At 44.8% G+C, this 21,209-nt stretch overlaps 1 protein-coding gene across 1 annotated transcript; it reads right to left on the bottom strand.

The window, feature by feature from the left end:
• Positions 1–738: 738 nt before the first annotated feature.
• Positions 739–20,934, bottom strand: LOC120849439. Its single transcript, XM_040221651.2, has 5 exons — positions 20,830–20,934; positions 19,827–19,999; positions 18,621–18,679; positions 18,434–18,496; positions 739–869 (listed from the first exon to the last, which is right to left on the bottom strand). Exons 1-5 carry the CDS (start codon positions 20,932–20,934, stop codon positions 739–741), a joined length of 531 nt encoding a protein of 176 aa, XP_040077585.1.
• Between the last annotated feature and the right edge of the window lie 275 nt (positions 20,935–21,209).

A 21,209-nucleotide genomic window follows, 5' to 3' on the forward strand; every position in this document is an offset into this window, starting at 1 on the left:
TAATTTATGGGTACCAGGGAGTTGCCTATTTTCTCCACTTATCGGGCACCCCAATGTTTTCACCTTTCAGTTAACAGGTATGTTTCAGAAAGTTTATCCGACCATGACCATAGTTGCTAAACAATTCACAAGTGGCACTTTAAGGAAAGTGGCGAATTTCGAAGTGTAAACACTTTTTTGCTTGTCTATCGCTAATTTTATATAAGCTAAGGTATAGACTTCACCCCATGAGTGCAGTGAGAAAAACGAAAACTGAGTACCTTTAAGATGGCAGTGGATTGACCGAATGAAATGCGTAGATCGAAGTGTGACAGCATGCGTCACATTTTGCGTTTTAATAATCCACGTCGCGGTGGGTAAAGGAGAGGGAGTTCATAATAAATTTGATCATTGAAGAACATTTTCAAGAAAGCATGGAGGTTCACCATTTGTGTGTGTGGTATAAAGTTACGCACAGGTACCTCACATTTTGTTACTTCCACCGACGATGATGTAAAGGAGGCAGAAAAGTTCAGTCCTTTTAAAGTAAGATATTTTATTTAACAAAATGGAATTAGCTATATAGGAAAAACACCTTGAAAAGTTAAATTCATAGTAGGGGTTTCAGATGAAACGTAACTTGAAAGGTATCCCGGCTCGTACACACCGCAATATTGATTAATATGGTAAACTGAAACACCGAACAAAGGCACCGGTTAGCACAGTGTGTTTAAATTCCTGAATCGAGCTTATATCGCTTCACACCTCTCGGGTTAGCTCCCAGGCGCAAGGGTCTGGACAAACTTTTGCTAGTAGTTTCTTGGCGTTCTTGCATTTGTAATCCACATCATATATCCTGGATACCTCTTCATTGCTGTTGCTGGTTAGGACTGAAAAATAAATGATTCGCAAAATAATTTTTATTCCATGCCTCGGCGCAATAAAAAAAAACAATACTGATAGTATCATTTCCGTTATCTGGTCAAATAATCTGGCAAGCTAGTTTTACGTCAAAGAATAAAAATCTAATTTTTGGAACGTATACTGCATGCTTCATTATTCATGTAACAGAAGAAACAGTTCTTTTTTGTTCAAACTTACATAAAAGTCTAGGTTTTCCTACATGCTCATATCGAAATACTTACAATCGTCTGGAAAAAATTAAAGTGAGCTGTTCACCAAAATGTTTTACCCTGTTTTTCAACTATGATTTTTATAAAGTTACATCGGGGTGGAAACATTCTTGTCGCTGGATACCATGCAATAGTGCACAATATTATTTATCCCAGAAGCTAGAGTGTTCCGCGCTTTTGGTACATCTTGAGCCTGACAGCGCTGAGCAGTTGCTTATATTTCCAATATTATTTTTCTAAGAAATAAAAAAAAAAGTTTATTGCCGCAGAATGTATGACAGCACTTATCAGCAGTTTGCGAAAATGTTTTATACTCGTGTACACTGGAATCGGTTAAATCCTTTATTTAACAGCATGCTAAAAAATATTGTCGTACAAGGCAACTATGCTCAACATGTGTGAGTCGACTTACGATACACGTCTTGTGTCATTGAAGCACGTTTTGCAACTTGCTTGAAATTAATAAAATTATCTGAATCACTAACCCTTCAAACTGATTGTATCTGAGATGGGCCATGAATTTTTTTTTTACTTTTTCCTCTTTAGCTTTGATTTAAAAAAGCGTAACAAAAAGATAACGTGGTCGTGGCGTATTTGGGCCAACACCACCTAGACAGAAGGCCTCCGCATGTTTTCCTCTTCTATGAAACTTCATCACAGTCGGATCGCGCTCGGTCGGCTATTGGACCAGAGCCCGACCTTCGACGTGCTGATTGGCCACGAGCCGCAGCCGAACACTGACGCAGCACTCGTGCCCAATCTCTCGCCTCGATCTATCTGACTATGGTGACGCGTGTGGAGGCCTTCTGTCTATGTGGTGTTGATTTGGGCACCGGTGCGAGCACTTCCAGCTTCCACCATGCTTGTTAAAAAACACCATGGAACTTGTCATACGAAAGTAATTATAAGGGTCGTCACGGCACTTATTAGCATCGGAACGACGCCATAAACTCACTCCCTGAAGAGGCAAGACCAGCTACGTACGAGGACTGGACCCGCCCCAGGCTCGAGCACCCGCACCGCAAACACATTCTCGATTACCTGATTAGTTTCGTTCGCTCATCGGGGATCGCCTGTTACATTTAGCCTCCTCCCCCTACCCTTCCCCTAATCCCCTTCCCCCGTCACGATTGGATGACTTTATCAAGAAATCGTGATGTATCCCATTCCTTTAATAAATACGTTTTCTTACTCATTGGCCACCAAAGTGAGTCCGAATATTCTGTTATGAATTGATTGTTGACGAGCGGATACGTTCGAGTGACGCCATGCTCGTGTCCGTTATGTGAGCTGGGGTCGGCTGACGTGATTTGGGCATCGCGAATCTATCAGAGTAAAAATGCGGAGAGCTCTCGAAGGAAAAGAGGTACGTAAGTGTTCGAAAATTTTTAAAACTTTTCTGCCTAAAAGAAGGCTTTTAGTTTTCTACCCCCTTCCTTTTAGCTCACTAACGACGTTCAATTAGTGAAATCACAATACAAAATCTTTTAGCACATAATCCATTCCGCGGTACCTTTAAGATACCCGACACGGGTATATTCTTTACACGGTAACGTACAATCATCGAAAACATGGGCTGTAGACACCTAATTAAAATGCGAGCGTGTTCCTATACTGTTCAATTTTAAACACAAAAAAATGAGCAAAAAGGACGGAGCACTGACACGATATCATTCATTCTATCTCAAGACGACATCTTTCGGTGGATAAAATATTGCCGGCCTGCCATCTTGCCAGTAGTGAGCCTGTCTGTTCAATTCTGTACAATGTTTATTTTTATTTTCTTCGCGAGGGCTAGAGTGCTTTTGCGATAAAATATACCAACATTTGCGACTAGGAAAAGTTGAGCTAGTTGGTGATACATATTTGGGCGAAACCATCTGAACATAGAATTGCTACCAAACATACAAATGAAAGGAGAAAATAAAATGCGCATTCAACCGTTGAACTACTAACTCTTTAATAAGACTTCTCCCATTTCGACTACCGTTGTTTGTTATATTTTCTTTCTTCATTTGTTTCTGCATTCTGCATTTTGTGAGAGTCTTCTTCATCGACTAGCTTTTGCCTGTTCGATTTTCTATTTGTTAGAAATACTGTCGCCTCGCAGGAACGTTTTCTCTTGTTTGTATGGAGGGACTGATGGTGAACTAACGCACTTCTCTTCTATCTCTTCCATTTCCAAAGCCTCCGGCACCTCGCGGGCAAGCTGGTTTCTGTGGCGCCCCGAAATGGTGACATGCTCGAGGTTGGCCTTGCACGAGCATGCGCGACAGTGTGTGGCTAGGTTCCCTGCTGTCGTTAAGTTTTTTTGCTGCATTTACGACAGAACACGGGAACATGCGAACAATCTGAAAAACTTGACGACAGCAGGGAACCTACCCGCACATTGTAGTGTATGCTCATGGAGCATGTCCTCATCCTGCGGAGTCACAGAAACCAGTTTGCGCGCGAGGTTCTGGAGGCCTTGGCCATAGAAGAGAAAGAAAACGAGTACGTTACTTTATTATCATTCTCCCTATCCAAGAGAGAAAAAACGTTCCTGCGAAAAGACAGTGCTTATAACAATTAGAAAATCGAGGATAATGCAAAAGCTAGTTGATGAGAAAGACTCTCATGAAATGCAGAACGCAGAAACAAATGATGAAGAAAAAATAAGACAAACAAAGCTAGTCGAAGAGGAAGAAGACTCATTACACAGTTGGTAGTCTAGCTACGGTGGCTACAGGGGTAGGTGTACCCAGCACTTTGCGTTTATGGGTAGTTCCACGTGCCGCCACTTCATGACAAAAAAGTGGCGCTGTAGCCAGGATACCGGCGCATTTCTGCTCGAAGGGATGTAGCGTAAAGCACCACGGGGCACGAGGGCGTCTCGTACTCCGCGTGCTCATACAGGATGCACGTCTACGCTTGGTGCCATCGTGCGCCGCCCGAAGGCGCCAGGTGCAGGGTGCCGGTGTCACCGGCGTAATGAACAAGTGGCATGCTATCGCTTTTCTGCTCGGCACACCTCCCCTTATAGTCACCATACTCCAGCGGTTGAATGCTTTGATTTGTATGGATAACTATATGTTCAGCTGGTTTCGCCCAAATATACCCACATAGTGTTCTTGGTTTTAGAAAAAGCGGAGGTTGTACAACATTACAGATGTTAGTAAACTCCTTGTTTGTAACTCGTCAATTTTAATTGCTTTGGGTGGCACGCAGAAACTCACAACACTGTGCGTCGTTTGCGCTAATTACATTTGTTGAATTTCCATTGTTCGGAACAAGGAATCTAGCCGCCATGGCTTCAGTGCAAGATTATTTTTCCTATTAAAATCTTTCGTAATCCTATCAAAAACAAAAGAAAAAAACTTTTAACATGGTTTGAACTTACCGATCTTCAAATAGAGAGCCTTGCCAACGAACGGCTCTACAACAGTCAATCTTCCTGAACAGCTGTAATCGAATCATTACAGGGCATTAATATGCCGCATATAGCAGACGCCTGGGCATTTTCAAAGAATAGTAAATCACAGGCTATGCGTCTAGTTACGTTTGAACTTTTTTTATTTACTTACTTGAAGTTGTAAGTTTACCGACACCACTAGCGGCGTCATAATGTGTCGAGAGAGATCCTCTGAAAAAGGTTTTAATTACATGGTTAGTAAGAAACTCCAAAGATACTAAGGTAGAAAAAAAAAAGTGAAAGCCGGTTACAACTCCCTGTAACACCGAATTAGAGCGCAGCTCTTGAGGAGGAGGAGGAGGGAAGGGTACTGGGGGGGGGGGTGGAGTGACCTTGGGGGGGGGTCACGTGACGATGCCGATGATGTCATCAGTGACGTCACTGATGACATCATCAGTGACGATGACGATGCGGACTCCGATGACGTCATCAGCGACGATGACGATGACGATGCGGATGCCGGTGACGTCATCAGTGACGTCACTGATGACGTCATTCGTGATGATTACGATGACGATGCCGATGCCGGTGACGTCATCAGTGACGTCACTGATGACGTCATCAGCGATGATGATGATAACGATGCGGATGCCGGTGAGGTAATCAGTGACGTCACTGATGACGCCATCGGTGATGATGACGATGACGATGCGGATGCCAGTGACGTCATCAGTGACGACACTGATGACGTCATCAGCGATGATGACGATGACCATGCGGATGCCGGTGAGGTAATCAGTGACGTCACTGATGACGTCATCAGTGATGCTGACGATGACGGTGCGGATGCCGGTGACGTCATCAGTGACGATGACGTCATCGGGGAGGTCACATGACCTCGGCGGGGGTCACGTGACCCTGGGGGTGGTCACGTGACCTCGGAGGGGGGCGTGTCACGTGACGTCAGGGGGGGTCACGTGACCTCGGGAGTCACGTGACCTTGGGGGTCACGTGACCCTGGGACGGTCACGTGACCTCTGGGGGTCACACCTTGGGGGTCACGTGACCTTGCGGTGACCTTGGGATGACCTTGGGGGTCGCGTGACCTTGGGGTGAGCTTGGTTACGCCGACGGCGACGGCGACGCCGACGCCGCTCAAGCCGGGAACGAGCCCCTAAGAGCTGCGCTCTAAAAAAAGATTATAGAGTGTAAATATAACCGAACTTGAACAAAAATGCTTCCAATTTTTCTGTTTGAGACGTGAACGCGACACGAGAAATCTATTAAAAGCGAGCTTTTTATTGTCAAAAATGTGATAACAATAATAATTTCAATGCTTTTATAACTAAATATGTTGCAGGAGTTTATGCAACATTTTGTCAGTGCGGAACACCGGGCACTTTGTGGAACAGGTTGCGCAACTAAAGGTTAACGATGACGAAAGCCTGGTGTCGTTCGACGTCGTCTCGCTCTTCACCAGCGTGCCGGTTCCCCTGGCAGTCGCCACAAGCAGAGCTGCCCTCGAGGGAGACAAGAAGCCGAGCGAACGGACCAGCCTTACGGTGGACGAACTGTGCCGCCTGCTGGAGTTCTGCCTGGGGAGCACCTACTTCAGCTTTAAAGAATTCTTCAAGCGGACCAGCGGAACCGCAATGGGCGCATCCATCTCCGCCACCACGGCCAACCTGACAATGGAAGCCATTGAACATCGCGCGCTGCAGTCTTTCACTGCACGCCCTAAAGTGTTTTTACGGTATGTCGACGATTGCTTCTGCATTATGAAGTCAGAAGTGAACAACTTTTTGGCACACCTCAACTCCATCGAGCCGGCCATCCAGTTCACCTTTGAAACTGAAAAGAACGACGCCCTGCCGTTTCTTGACGTGCTGGTCAAAAGACAAAAAGATCAATTGGAATTCACGGTGTACAGAGAACCGACACACACTGGGCGCTATCTCCGATTTGACTCAAACCGCCCTGCGAGCCACAAGGCGTCGGTCGTCCAGGCACTCCTGTCCCGAGCGAAGACTATTTGCTCGTCGGAGGACTACAGAAAAAAGGAAGAAGAAACCATCATCTCCGACCTGCTAAATAACGGCTACACACGCAGTTTTATTCAGCGAATTGCTCGTCGTCAACGTAAATCTGATCAACGCCTAAGACCAATCGGCGAAACACAAGAAATCGCACATCCCCGCTCAACCACGCGCATCTGCGTCCCTTACATAAAGGAAACCAGCGAAGCGCTCGCGCGTGTGCTGGCAAAAGAAGGCATCCAGGGCCCGTTTGCTCGAAGCGCTAACCGCGGCTAAAGTTAGCCGCAGTACCTAGGAGAGGGAATTTGAGATCACGTGACTGGCTCGGTAGGGATGCGGGGAAACATGGCGGTCGTGAGTGAGCGCCGCTCGCTTTGGAACTAATATGTCGTTGTGGTTGCAATATCAGGCCCGTTAGTCAGCAACAAATAATGCAGAAGGCTTTCGCTTTGCCTTACCTCACTTAAACCGCAAAGTATAGGCAGTGACATCGCCGCATTTTTTAGATAGTGTTTAGATTCTGGGCATTCCTAAGCCTAAATGAACGGGATAATTGTCGACATGGCAACGTCTTTGGAAAGCGGGTTGTTGATAGCACACAAAAGCAGACGGCATCCCGACAGACTTTTTTCTGAATTATCCAAGCATCGCGAGGAGAACGCTGCAAGTGTAATTCTACGGTTCACGCGCGCTAGCCTTGCTCTTATAAAAGATTTGAAGCAAAAGATCATAATAAGGCTTTCACGAACGCGCGTGCAAGGCAAAATTTGTTTTATACTTTTTGCTTTAGAACGGTTACGACTGCAGACGCCAGCACGTGCGACGCGTGCAACTACAGTCGTAGCATGCACCTCGATGCTTGGATAATTAAGAAAAAAGGTCTGTTGGGACGCCGTCTGCTTTTGTGTGCTATCAACAATCCGCATTTCAAAGACGTTTCTATGCCAACAATTATCGCGTTCATTTAGGCTTAGGAGTGCCCAGAATGGAAACACTATCTAAAAAATGCGGCGATGTCATTGCCCATGCTTTGCGATTTAAGTGAGGTAGTGCAAAGCGAAAGCCTCCTGCACCATTTGTTGCTGGCTAACGCGCCCGATATTGCAACCACAACGACATGTTAGTTCCAAAGCGAGCGGCGCTCACTCAGTGGGGCACCGCCATGTTTCCCCGCATCCCTACCGAGCCCAGTCACGTGATCTCAAAATCCCTCTCCTAGGTACTGCGGCTAAAAAAAAAAATTGGGTTGATTGGATGTTTATACTACTTTAGCCGCGGTTAGTGTTTCGAGCAAACGGGCCCTGATGTCCCACAAACCAGTGTCAACGCTTGGACACCTGATGCCCCGGCCAAAAGATCGTCCCCCCAAGGAAAGAGCGCAAGGCGTTATTTACCAGATTCCTTGTGCGGATTGCCCTGCCACATACATCGGCGAAACCAAAAACTTTAAAGAAAGACTTCGCCAGCACCTAACCGACGTGCGAAAATTCGATCATGAGCGCAGCGCGGTTGCCGAACACAGTGACTCGAATGACCACCGCATTGACCTCGACAACACACGCATCCTCGACATTGAGACCAATTCCCGGCAAAGGCTCTTCGTCGAGTCATGGCACATCCAAACCACACCGCAAAACATCAATCGGTCGCTTGGCGCTTTACCGTCCGCTTACGTCAGCGGGCTCAGCCACATTACGATCGCGAAAACATCACGTCCACCGCCGTAAAAGAAGACCACTTGCTCCTCGCGCACACAGTCGCCCCTGAAGAAGAAACCAAACAGGTTTCGAAACGTTGGGCTCCTTTTTATTTTTGGTTGACGTTCCTTCCTCCTCTTCTAATTGTTCTTACCCAACCAGGCAGATTTCTGCCAAATGTTTACTTTCAAGGATTTAAGGTAGCATTGCTATGCATTATTTGCATTGACGTCCTGGTGAACTGGTGAACTGGTGAACAATGGTTCACCAGTTCAGTTTTTTATCTTGTGGCATGTGTTGCCTTCTCCATGTCTCTCCTGTGCTCTATAAGGCGGGTACTCCGTTTTCGGCCGGTTTCTCTGATGCAACACTTGTCGCAGTCCTGACAGTTCTTTTCATATACAATACCACTTTCCGACTCAAGAGGGGTGGGATCCTTTGGCTTAGAGATGATGTCACGTAATTTTATATGGAGTTTGAAAGTTGTTTTGTGGGGATTGTGATCCCTCAACATTCTGTCGCGTCAGCGTTTTGGCGCGCCGTGGCGGCTGTGCTGGTGTAGCGAGAGGTGGCGCTGCTTACCACTGTGAGTGGCTTCCTCCTCTCCCCCCTTGGGGCGATTTCCGTAACCAACCCCCGCACAAAGGAGATCGACGTGTTGCTCCTTGATTGGCCACTTCGCCTCCGCCGTTATCTTAAAACCAGTGGACAGCAGTCTCGCTGCTCTTTTCTTCCTGGGATTCGGCGGCGGCGACACGGGGACCTGTCTGGCGCACCGGTGAGCGTTTACCCCGTCCTTTGCACCTTTGTGAACGACCGTTCGGCCGTGGGTGATCTTCGCACCGACGGCGTTCACCAGCTTATAGCCTCTGTTTTCTTGTTGTTAGTTTCGTTGTTAATAAACAGAGTTTATCACCGTTACCAACGTGACTGGTGTCTGATTGCGCTCAAAGCGCAGCATACCACGCGAGTACAAACCCGCTTCGCAGTAGAGCGTCTCGCCGCGAACGTGGAACTCCCAAAGGCAGTGGCCCTAAGGAGAACCACAGTTCGTATACCCAATGGCGAACATATTCTGAGACGCCTTTTACATAAGGAATGGTCACCACGGCTGCTTTGTAATTATTAGTCGCTTTTGTTCTTCCTTGCTGCATCTGTTTGCGCGTGCTTTCAATAAAAATTGTGAATAGCGGCGCCTCCAAAGAAATCCGACAACAATCTGAACGTCCGATGCTCGTAAATGTGAATTTGAAGGCAAATTTTCTGATCGGCTAATTAAAATTCTTACAACAGCTCGCCTGTGTTCTACAGGGTGGTGAGAATTGAAACTCAAAAAGTTACCGGTATTGCAAGGTTTCCGATACACGGTCGTTTCAATATGACCGGTGTCACTTCGGCAATCAGTTACATACAGAAAACCAGAAAAGGTAGCGTGATATTTTGTTCTACTTCTCGCGTGAACTGCATGGGAGGTTCAATGCTTCTTAGGGTTGCATGGAAGTCTGTGACGTGATCTTCATTCAAAATAAATAAAGTTTCATCTACATAACTTCCTTATGTAGATGACACTTTCGTTATTTTGAATGTAAAGGTAGCCTGTAATAACGCGCTACCTTTTCTGTTGCTTTTTTTTGTAATAACACGCTACCGGTTTACTTTGTACGTTTACTTGGCATTGCTAAAAAGTTTCTGAAAGGCATACAAGAGTGAGCGTAGCACAAAACGTACAGCGATCGTTCTAATCAAATACATATATATGTTCATCTTGAAACAGCGTGAATGTTCCACGGACCGAGGAAAGAAGGGGACGATACAGGCAGTGACTAACAATTGAGGGTTGTTAGTCAGTGCCTGTAGTGTCAGATAAACCCCGAAAAATATATACAAAACACATGACTCTCTAATTATGATTGAATGGCTGCTGTGCATAACAGAATTAGGTATTATGGGTTATACAATGCCATGGGCGATCTTCCATGAGCTAAACATTCTCCCTTACTGTCCATCATCAATCAACGCCAAGGAAGAATGTCTCACACCGGTTGGGTCCTCCTTTTTTTTTTTTTTTATTCTGTGAGCCTTTCTAATCCCGAAGTGCAATGCGAAATGTGAGCACGCGGTTCCTGTTAACGAACTACGGTGATCATGGTTGAAAAAGTGAAAGCCGCTTACAACTCCCTGTAACGCCGAATTGGAGCGCAGCTCTTGAGGAGGAGGGAAGGGCGCTGGGGGGGGGGGGTTAGACTAACCAGGGGGGGGTCACGTGACCTTGGGGGGTCACGTGACCCCCAATGCCGATGATGTCATCACTGACGTCACTGATGACGTCATTAGTGACGTCACTGATGACTTCACCAGTGATGATGACGATGACGATGCGGATGTCGGTGACGTCATCAGTGACGTCGCTGACGACGTCATCAGTGATGACGATGACGATGCGGATGCCGGTGACGACATCAGTGACGTCACTGATGACGTCATCAGTGATGATGACGATGACGATGCGGATGTCGGAAACGTCACCGGCATCCACATCGTCATCATCACTGATGACGTCACCGGCATCCACATCGTCATCATCACTGATGACGTCACCGGCATCCACATCGTCATCATCACTGATGACGTCACCGGCATCCGCATCGTCATCGTCATCATCACTGATGACGTCACCGGCATCCACATCGTCATCGTCATCATCACTGATGACGTCACCGGCATCCACATCGTCATCGTCACTGATGACGTCATCATCATTGATGTCATCATCACTGATGACGTCACCGGCATCCACATCGTCATCGTCAACATCACTGATGACGTCACCGGCATCCGCATCGTCATCGTCATCACTGATGATGACATCAGTGATGATGACGATGTGGATGCCGGTGACGTCATCAGTGTCGATGGCGTCATCGGGGGGTCACGCGACATCGGCGGGGGTCACGTGACCTCGGGGGGTCACGTGACCTCAGGGGAGTCACGTGACCTCGAGGAGGGGGTCACGTGACCTCAGGGGAGTCACGTGACTTCGGGGGGTCACGTGCCTCCCCACGAAGTCACGTGACCCCGGTGGGGGGCTCGCGCGGTGCATTATGGGATATTTCCCATGATGCACCGCGCGGTTACGCCGACGGCGACGGCGACGGCGACGCCGTCGCCGCTCAAGCCGGAAACGGGCCCCTAAGAGCTGCGCTCTAAAAACCCCGAGACTGCAAACCCGCGGTCTCGGGGTTTTTTCAACCATGTGCAATGTACACCAGCTCGTTTGCGCCCTTACTTTTTGTTCACTACGGTGATCCTTGAGTCGAATGTTGAGGCATTTTCCCGTTTGCCGGATGAACACCTTCCCGCACGAGAAAGATATTTGGTATAGTCCAACTCGACTCACTGACGTCACTCCCCTGCGGTGGCGCTGCTATCGGTACAGCGCTTGCGCAAGCGCTTCACTCCTCCCGAGTTCGGTTTTTGCGTACGCGCAGTGCCGACACCTGGTGTGGAAAAACGCGGGCTTCTTTTAAAACACTGTGTTGGTATGTGCGACGCCCTTTTTGCAGGGTACAAACTCGACGCGGTGTTTGATGCCACATCCGCTCTCCCCCTGTCTTTCTCTTGTGCTCGCGCGTTTTTTCTTTTTTTGTATGGCGGGACGTATTACGTTTAACTGGTACGTGCCGAAGGCACTACATCTAGCCCATATTTTGAGGCGGCTTTTTAGATGCGGAGCACCTCTTGCTCGGGTCTATGTCCCGTGGCGTCGTAGTCCGCACTCACACTACGCATGCGCAACTCTCCTCCTTCCCTCTCTCCAACAGCTGCGCGTTACTCTCTCCGCTCTCTCTACCTACCAGCTGCGTGCACTTCGCGTGCTTTCGCTTCTACTAACACCGCGCGCGCATGCGCAACTCTCCTCCTCTAGTCTCCTCTCCTTCAAGTGTGAATATAAGCAGCGGTAGCGCGCTGCGCGCGTTCAGTTCACCGCTGTTTACTTCACTCCGTTCTTCTGATGAAGTGTGATGGAAGCAACAGTCCCGCCAGTTAGTGGGTTGGCGCCAGCAAGCGTCAGCACCACCCTACAAACTAACAGCAACGCTACGTCCACTGAAGACAAAGCTGCTCAGGGAAGGGCACGCGACGCTGAGCGCAAACGCTTGAACCGAGCGGCAGACCCTGAACTACGGCAACGAGAAGCGGCGTCCATTCGTCAACGACGAGCGGCGGATGCTGAACTACGACAACGTGAAGCAGCGGCGGTTCGAGAACGTCGAGCAGCAGAACCTGAGGTTCGGGACCGTGAAGTTCAACAACGTTACTAACGCCGTTAATAACACCGTTAATAACGATCCGCGATGCTCCGCCTCACCCCATGGTTCCCCTCGGGAAGATGGTGTAATTTTTTGAAACCGTGTGACACGCAGTGCACCTAAGGGATGACTGTCACATATTTCTTTATTTTTTTTCCCCCTAAGTTTGCCCCGCGCCTCCGGTTTAACACTTTTTGCAATTGTTTCCGCGCAAAGCCGATTACCGTCTCTGGGTAACCAGAGTCTTTTAGTCTCCCGATTTAGGCTCAAAGGCTTATTTCCACTCCGTGGAAGCAATACGTTTTTACCGCCGAACGGATACGTCACTCAGCGGTGCCCTTTTTGGCGAGCTTTCAGTGCCCGACCTAAAAACAAGGAGAGTTTTTGCAGTTCAGAGATGATGCCACCAACACACGTGTCTTTTGCTCACGTCTACACAGAGATCCAGAAACTGGATTGTCTGGTTCTTAGGGGTCTCAAGTGTAAACCACGAGCCAAAACCTTGCTTTTTGAACGCGCTGGGTACAAAATCAAGGGTCCGACTGAAGCTACTTTTCTCTACGAAAACCAGATAAATCCTCTCCGTATCTAAATAATTCTGTGATTCACAGGCGCCATTCCGTCATAATTAGAGTCATGTGTTTTATGGTGTCTTTTCGCGGTTTATCCAGAATAAACCTTTAGTTGTTAGACAGCGCCCGTATCGTGCACCTCTTTAATCCGTACGCGTAACATTTCTGTACTTTAACGTCTGTACTTCCCGGCATTCCTGTGCGGAATGCCGGGCTGTTTCAAGATGGACCTATGCCAACTAGCCAAGTTATCCTGTCTCGTAATGTCTGTTGTAATGTTACATCCGAGTGAATAATAAGGACCTGCCTCTTTCGGCCGGGGAATCTGAATCTTTTCCGTGCAAGACATTTCTTTTCCCCATGACCGCATGCTGATATTCGTCTTTATGCATTCTGAGTGTGCGGAATGGCGGTGCGTTATGAACATTTAGTCGTCTGCACGGTACGGTGTTGGTTATTGATCAAGTTAGCATGTTTTCAACAGTTTATAGAAAAAGTGTGACAAAATTCGAAATGGTTGCCAAACTTTCAGAAGTTGGTGACGCTCAGATACATTTAATCTCATTCATTGCCACCGAGAAACCGGCAGGCAGGTATTTTTAAACCCGTCAAGCGTCCCGACTAGCAATCTACCATTGCACCACCTTCAAAAACTCTGTCATGTTATCTTTCTTTAAGAAAAAAAACAAAAGAAATGAATACTCAGGAGTGTTACACAATTGTATTCATCCGGGAAGACTTTCGTTGTTTTGCACCTGGTTCAGCTTGATTCCGACAGCGCTGCTATCGTATTTTCTTGCTTATTGTGGTTTACTTTTGCATTACAGATTCATGTCTAAAGCAATATACTTTATGGGTGGCAGGAGGTTACCCGCTTTTTGCACCTATCTGGCACGGAAACGTTATCACTAGGGGTGTGCGAATACTCGAATATACGAATTCGAATCGAATAGAAAGTTCCCGAATAATTCGATTCGCGAATCGAATTCCTAGTATTCGGTCACTCGAATATTCGATATATTCGGCCAAAGACGCGCGGTCGCCGCGGAGCTGACAAAAAAAAACCGCTTTTCCCCCCGATGTAAGCGCCGTGATGTTAGACAAACCATGCGAAAAACTGCTCTTGGTCCTACCATTCCACAAAAATCTAACGCACAGGTTAGTAAAAAGAAAAGTAACGAACGCCACGAACTTTATAGTACGCAGATTTACTCATGATCGTGATACAACCTACCCTTGAATCACAACCGAAACATCCCGTTTGCGCCGCTTCCAGTGAGGAATTGTTGGGAGGCCGAAATCCCGCGCCATGCCTAATTCTTTTCACGAGTAAAGCCCCTCGTTTCAAGTTGAAGCACCGATGTAAAACACACTTGGCGCAATCACAGAAATCGGCGACTGCACGATCACAGAAAGAAAACCACGTTAAACACTAACGGAACGGGAAAATAGTGTGCCTAGATTTGAGAGGGTTTCCAACCGTTCGATAGCCGCGTTTGAATTACGAACTGCGAGAAGGTAAGGAGAAACCAAAGCGTCGATCGGGATCGGGCAGGCAGGCGGGGCAGGGAGAGTAGGCGTCGTCGCCCTTCTGTTGCTCGCCTTTTTCCTCGCGACAACACAACACATGCGCACTTACGACCAATCTGCACTGGAGCCGTCTCCGTGGTTTCAGTTTCGCTTGCTCCCTCTTTTAAATCAAGGCTCTCTAAAACAGGATAGATAGACGGAAATATGGATACATAGCGGCAGTTGGACGGTGTCTTGCGCCACCTAACCACGCTTTTTTTTTTATGGATACATAGCGGCAGATGGACGGTGTCTTGCGCCACCTAACCAGGCTTTTTTTTTCTTACTTCAGATTATATTGTTTAAGCCTGTTTACTAATATTTAACACCTATCTGTTTATTTACGTGAAATAAAACCCCGGTGCCCTTTTTCTTCCTTAAAATAAAAACCAAATATCGCAAAATGCCCCTTTTCTGAGATATGCAAACATTTATGAAAAAAAGTCGCGGTGTTAGGTTGGGCTTAAAAAAGGCATGCGTGGCTGTAACTTTGGGTTTTTTGTGACGTTTAGGGAAGATAGATTATATTTGTGCCATAAAATTGGATCTTTAGTGCCCAACATCCAACAGCAACTGCTTTTATTTATTTATTATTTTTTTTCACCAGAATTTTTTTTACATTTTAGCTTTTGTTCTGCACAAGATGCATATTCTGCAACAGGTGCATACTCTGCACATATAATAAACTCATTCGCAGCACACTTTGAGGAATTCCTACAAATAAAATCACTATTCGATATTCGATTCGATATTATACTTTTTTTTCTTGATTCAATTCGGTATTCGATTCGAAAACTGCTATTCGGTATTCGCACACCCCTAGTTATCACCGTTCTAATATGTATGTTTAATGAATATTATGAGACATCAGAACAATTGTACTAGACACTTTCAAAACTGAAACTTTATCCCAAGTCGGATATTTCAAATTTTAAATACATTTTTGACCGTCTACTGCTAGTATTATATAATCTAAAGTATTGATTTCAATCCATGATTGCAGTGGGATAGTAAAAATGTGAGCATTGTTAAGATGGGACTAGATGAAGCGCAGCACATGTGTAGAGCCAAGTTTCGCAAATTGCGTCACGTTTTGGCTTTTAATAATCCACGCCGTGGCGGGAAAAAAAGAGGGTTCATAAGAAAATTTATTATTGAAGGACAATTTCGGGAAAGCATGCAGATTCACCGTTTATGATTGCAGTATAACATTACGCATAGATACCTCGCTGAGATAAACGAGGTAGAAAGGTTTAGTCTTTTTAAATTAAGATATTTTATTTAGCGAAACACCAAAAATATAAAAGAAAAACTCCTTGGAAGGTGAAACTCAAAAGAGGGGTTTTAGATGAAACGTAACTTGAAAAGGATCCTGGGCTTGAACACGCCGTAATATTGATTAATATCATGAACTGGAATATCGAACAAATCCACCGGGTAGCCGCAGTGTGTTTAAGTTCCTCAGTATAGATTCAATCGCTTCACACCTCCCGGGTGCGCTCCCAGCTGCAGGGCTTTGGACAGACTTTGGCTAGTAGTTTCTTGGCGTTCTTGCATTCGTAGTCCACATCATATATCTTGTACACCTCATCGTTGTTTGGACTGGTGAGGTCTGAAACATAAAAAATTGGCAAAACATTCTTATTTCTTGCTTCTTCACAATCAAAAAGACATACTGATAGTATTATTTCTAGTATCTCGCCATAGAATATGGTAAGCTAGTTGTACAGCAAACAAACAATAAAATTCTATTTTGGGAACGTATACTGCATGCTTCGTTATCCATCAAGCTTATATAAAGTGCCAGGTTGCCTTTCATGCTCATTTTGAATTACTTGCAATCGTCTGGAAAACAGTAAAGTGATCAACGGGTCATGAAAAAGTCTTACCCTGTTTTTCTATAGCTATGCTTTGTTATAAAGTTACATGGAAATGGAAACATTCTTGTCGCTGCATACCATTCATCATGATGCACAATTTCATGCATCCTAGAAGTCTATTTTATGTTCCGCTCTTATGGTTCCTTTCGAACCTGGCAGCGCTGAACACTAGTTGTAACATTTTCTATATTCTCTGCCTAAGAAACTGAACGAATTTATAGCCGCAGATTGTATGACAGCGTTTATGAGCATTTTGCATAAATATTTCTTACTATATCGGAATTGGGTAAATCTCTAGATTAACCGCATGGTAAAAGACTTCTACAAAGAAACTATGCTGGATATGTGTTAGTCGCCTTGCAATCAGTTTGAAGTCGCTAACCATTGAAACTGATTGTATCGTAAAGAACCCCTAAGAAGAGAAAATATTTTTATACAGTCTGGTTGGGACACGCTTGTCAAAAAATTAAGTTTCCGCAAACAAAATCAAACCTATTTTAATGCTATATTTACGGAGAGATATTTATTTGAAATTCTACACGCAAAGTCCTTGACGTCACGGAATGGTCATTCGCTCAACGACACGGTAATTCGCTCTTTCCAGTTCAAAGTAACAGCCAGGCCGATCCACCTCTCCTCCACGCGCCCGAAATGCCGAGAGAGAACAAGTGGAAAGCCGGCAACTTCATACGAAGTCACGTCTCGCGGCGTAAATATTACTCTAAACATGTGTGTGTGTGTGTGTATGTGTGTGTGGTGCAAAAATTACTTTTTTGACAAGCGTGTCTCAACCAGATTGTTAAAAAAACATTTTTTTTCTTTTCAGGGGTTCTTTAAAGGGATCATGAAATTATAATAACTTCGTCCTCTTTAGCATCAATTAAAAATAGCGTAATAAAAATATCCCATGGTCATAAGGTATTTGGGCATTGGTGCAAGCACTCCAAGCTTCCCCTACGCTTTTCAAACATACCATGGAATTTTTCATTCGCAAGTGATTGTAATGGTTGTCACGCCACTCATTGGCCACCAACGTGAATCCAAATCTTTGTCTACGGATTAATTGTTGGCGAGCGGATACGTCTGACTGACGCAGTGCTCGTGTCCAATCAGTGAGCTGGGGTCGGCTGACGTGATTTGGGTGCCGCAAATGAATGACAGTAAAAATCCGAAGATATTTCGAAAGAAAGGAGGTAAGAAAGATTCCACCATAGTTTCAAATATTGTTGCCTAAAAGCACGCTTTTGGTTTTCTGCCTTCTTTCTTTTGGCCCACTAGCAATATTCGATTGCTTCCCTATATAAAATAATTCCCTATATAAAATTCCCTATATAAAATAATTTATCCGAACCGAAAAGTTCTTTCCCGACAGCCCTAATAACCTCGGAACCGGTATATGCTTTACAATTTATAGTCGATGACAGATCAAGAACAAAGTGGAAGCTTTCCCACCTCTTTCCGCTTCAGCGGAGCGAACGGTGGAGAGGAGGTCGCCTTTCCTCCAACGTTCACACTTCTAAAGTGGAAAGAGGTGTACAAACACATAAACTTCGATTTCAGAAAAGGTAAATTTGTGTAAAATTTTTGATGTTATTCAACTCCTTCTTTGCAACTCTTCAAGTTTTTCAGAACCTGTGATAAAGTATCGTGCTAAAATGCTCTGTTCTCTATCGTTGTTAATTGCTCTGAGCGGCAGGCAAAAACTTTCAACACTCTGCGTCGTTTCTAATAATTACAATTGTTAAATTTCTATTTTGGCGTTATAAAGCCTGCCGCGTGTGCTTCAATGCAAGAATATTTTTTCCGATTTAAAATCATTCGTGATGCTACCAGAAAAATAAAACGTCTAACGTGCGTTGAACTTACCGATCTTCAAATAGAGCGCCTTGCCAACGAACGGCTCTACAACAGTAAAATCTTCCTGAACCGCTGAAATCAAATCATTACAGGGCATTAACATGCCGCATATAGCAGACGCCTGGGCATTTTTTAAGAATAGTAACTCACAGGCTATACGCCAGGGTGCTACGTTAGAACTGTTTTTCGTACTTACTTGAAGTTGTGAGTTTACCAAGACCACTAGAGGCGTCATAATGTGTCGAGAGTGATCCTCTGAAAAAGGTTTTAGTTACATGATTACAACGACATAACAAAGATATTAGGCTCCAGAATAAAAAGAGTATTGAGTGTGAATATAATCAATCTTGAACAAAAATAATTCCGATATTTTTATTTGAAACTTATATACCCAACGCAATGAACTCGATTAAAAGCAATGTAGGTTTTATTGCCACAATTCCGATAGCGATAATAATGGAGATGCTGTCATATATAAATACGTTGCAAGAATTTATAAGATATTTTGTCACCCAATAAAAAGCACTGAAGAAAAACTTTTTAATTTACCAAGGAAAGAGGATTTCAGGTAGCATAGCCATGTAGTATTTGCACTGACATCGCTCCAGCTGCCATTATTGGGTGCTAATCGCGTACTTGCCGCAGCATACATTTCACACGAGCCATTTTTTCTGCTCGGCAAGTGAAAGAAGCCGCAAAGAAATTACAATACAGTCGAACAAACTTCCGTACTTAGAGCTGACTTACAACCTTGAAGCTTAATAAACCGCGCAAAGACCGCGAATCACAAGAATTACCACATGGTTTCATATAAAACACGTGCTTCAAACAGTTATGACTTAGTGTCATGCGTACTAGAGCAATCGCATGTCCTGTGCGTTTGCTGTAGCGTTGCGTGTTCCACAAAGCATGAAAAACGCGCGCAAACAAGACTGGCGTAAGCAGTTTATCTTAGCGTGTTTCTCCTGCTCCGTCGGTGTTTTTGCGCTGTTTATTCATTGGGATGAACGACTACCAAATAGGCTAACTGAGGACTTTAATTTAGAAATTTGAACAAAAAAAAATAGTAATGTTTACTTTGCGAATGAGTGACAGTGGTACTCTTCTCGTTTGGCCACGATGTGTGATTACATAAGAATGTATTATGGAGCAATTTTTTGTTACTTTAGTTTATTATTCTCAAAGTAGATTTTAGTTTGTGGGGGACTGCCTCTTAGAACGAAAAAAAAAATGCGTTTTCCATTTCATTCTTGTACACTTTCTCTTACTTAAGTATATGGAACATTAAGAATAATCGGATTCAAACGTTTGGTCCACGTTACAAAAATGTACGGCTCCGCATACAGACAAAAAGCACCAAGCACCAGCTAAACGTGTTTTCCGATAACCTAATGATACGTACAATGTGTAGGAGTTGGGCGTTCCCGTCACCGCGGACCACGTCGTCCCAATGGCACCTGTGGTGCTTGAATCGGTCCCGTCCCAGAGAATAGTGTAGTTAATGGAGCCCGGTGGATCAATGCTGTTGCCGCTGTGATAGCACTGGTATGTCAGGATGGGCCTTGTTTCCATGTCCTGTATAGCCAATATGACATCAGCTTAAAACAAACTTTGCGTGCACCGTGGGACGGGCTCACCAGTGGTTTCTAAGCATGTCTTTAGGACGGTAAACGAGAATTCAGGAAACTTTTATTCAGATTTTTTTTAAGTTCGACATCAGCGATTGTTGGAGAACGATTCGAATATTTTTGCAGTACAATATTGATCTCTGCTACGATATAAATGAACGTGTTTTTCAGAAATATTAGTTAATATCTAAATTTTTCTCTACCCGCGCTACCGCCCCCCCCCCCCCCCCCCCCCCCCGATGCTTCAGAAGCCGTACATCATCTGAAAACACACCAGCGATCCCATTTTTCTCCGTCGACAAATTGCACCTTAAAAGATTGCTTTGTACTGTAAACATAAGACCGGCAAAAACTGAACAAGAAAAGAACACTGCATGTAGCAACTGAAGAAAAAAAATTAAACTTACTCTACGCAAATTTGACGATTATCTTTGCACGTGCCCAGATATACATATATTTCACGAATGCATTCTTCATATGGAGCGGTGTCGGCGGTCGATTAAAGCTCTTCAACGTTTACTCATCCCATGATTAATATAGAATTCGGATCTATTTTACGCTTATTCTTTATCCTTGCTCTTTTTTAACTTTCTTTTTTTTTGTGCTTTGAAAATTTGGATGAGATGTTTTGAGCATGTGACGCGCACCTATATTAGCGCTTTCTAGTTGTACCCTCTTGCCGGGTAGGATGATTACTTCAGTGTAGTGAGTATTCGACTATATTTATGGAAGACCCATCTTTTGATCAGTAGATACATAGGAGTAGCTTATACATACATCGTAAAATTGCTTCGTTGGGTTACTCGAAGAGCTTGCTTCGCTTTGAAGGATCAGGCCCAATGAACAAAAGAACAACAGCACAATTGCGGTCTTCGTTTCCATTATTGCAACAGTCCTGCAAAATTCAATAATCATTTTAATGTTACAATGACAGAGATCTCGTGACCATGTTTGTATTTTTAAAACACTTTCTCACACAGATATAAAAAAGTAGCACCATACTAGTGCTACTTTTTTTGAAAATGTGCACGCAACTCAGGCATTAACATGAATATATATTTATTAAAGTCATAACACGGCAGTTTCGCGGTTTTTCACGGCATGCAGAAAAATGTTCAGCCCAGGAGGAGACGAAAAGTGCCATTCAATCCTCCCGA

This window comes from Ixodes scapularis, unplaced genomic scaffold (assembly GCF_016920785.2).
Source record: "Ixodes scapularis isolate PalLabHiFi unplaced genomic scaffold, ASM1692078v2 PGA_scaffold0__279_contigs__length_252992795, whole genome shotgun sequence".
Lineage (NCBI taxonomy): Eukaryota > Metazoa > Arthropoda > Arachnida > Ixodida > Ixodidae > Ixodes > Ixodes scapularis.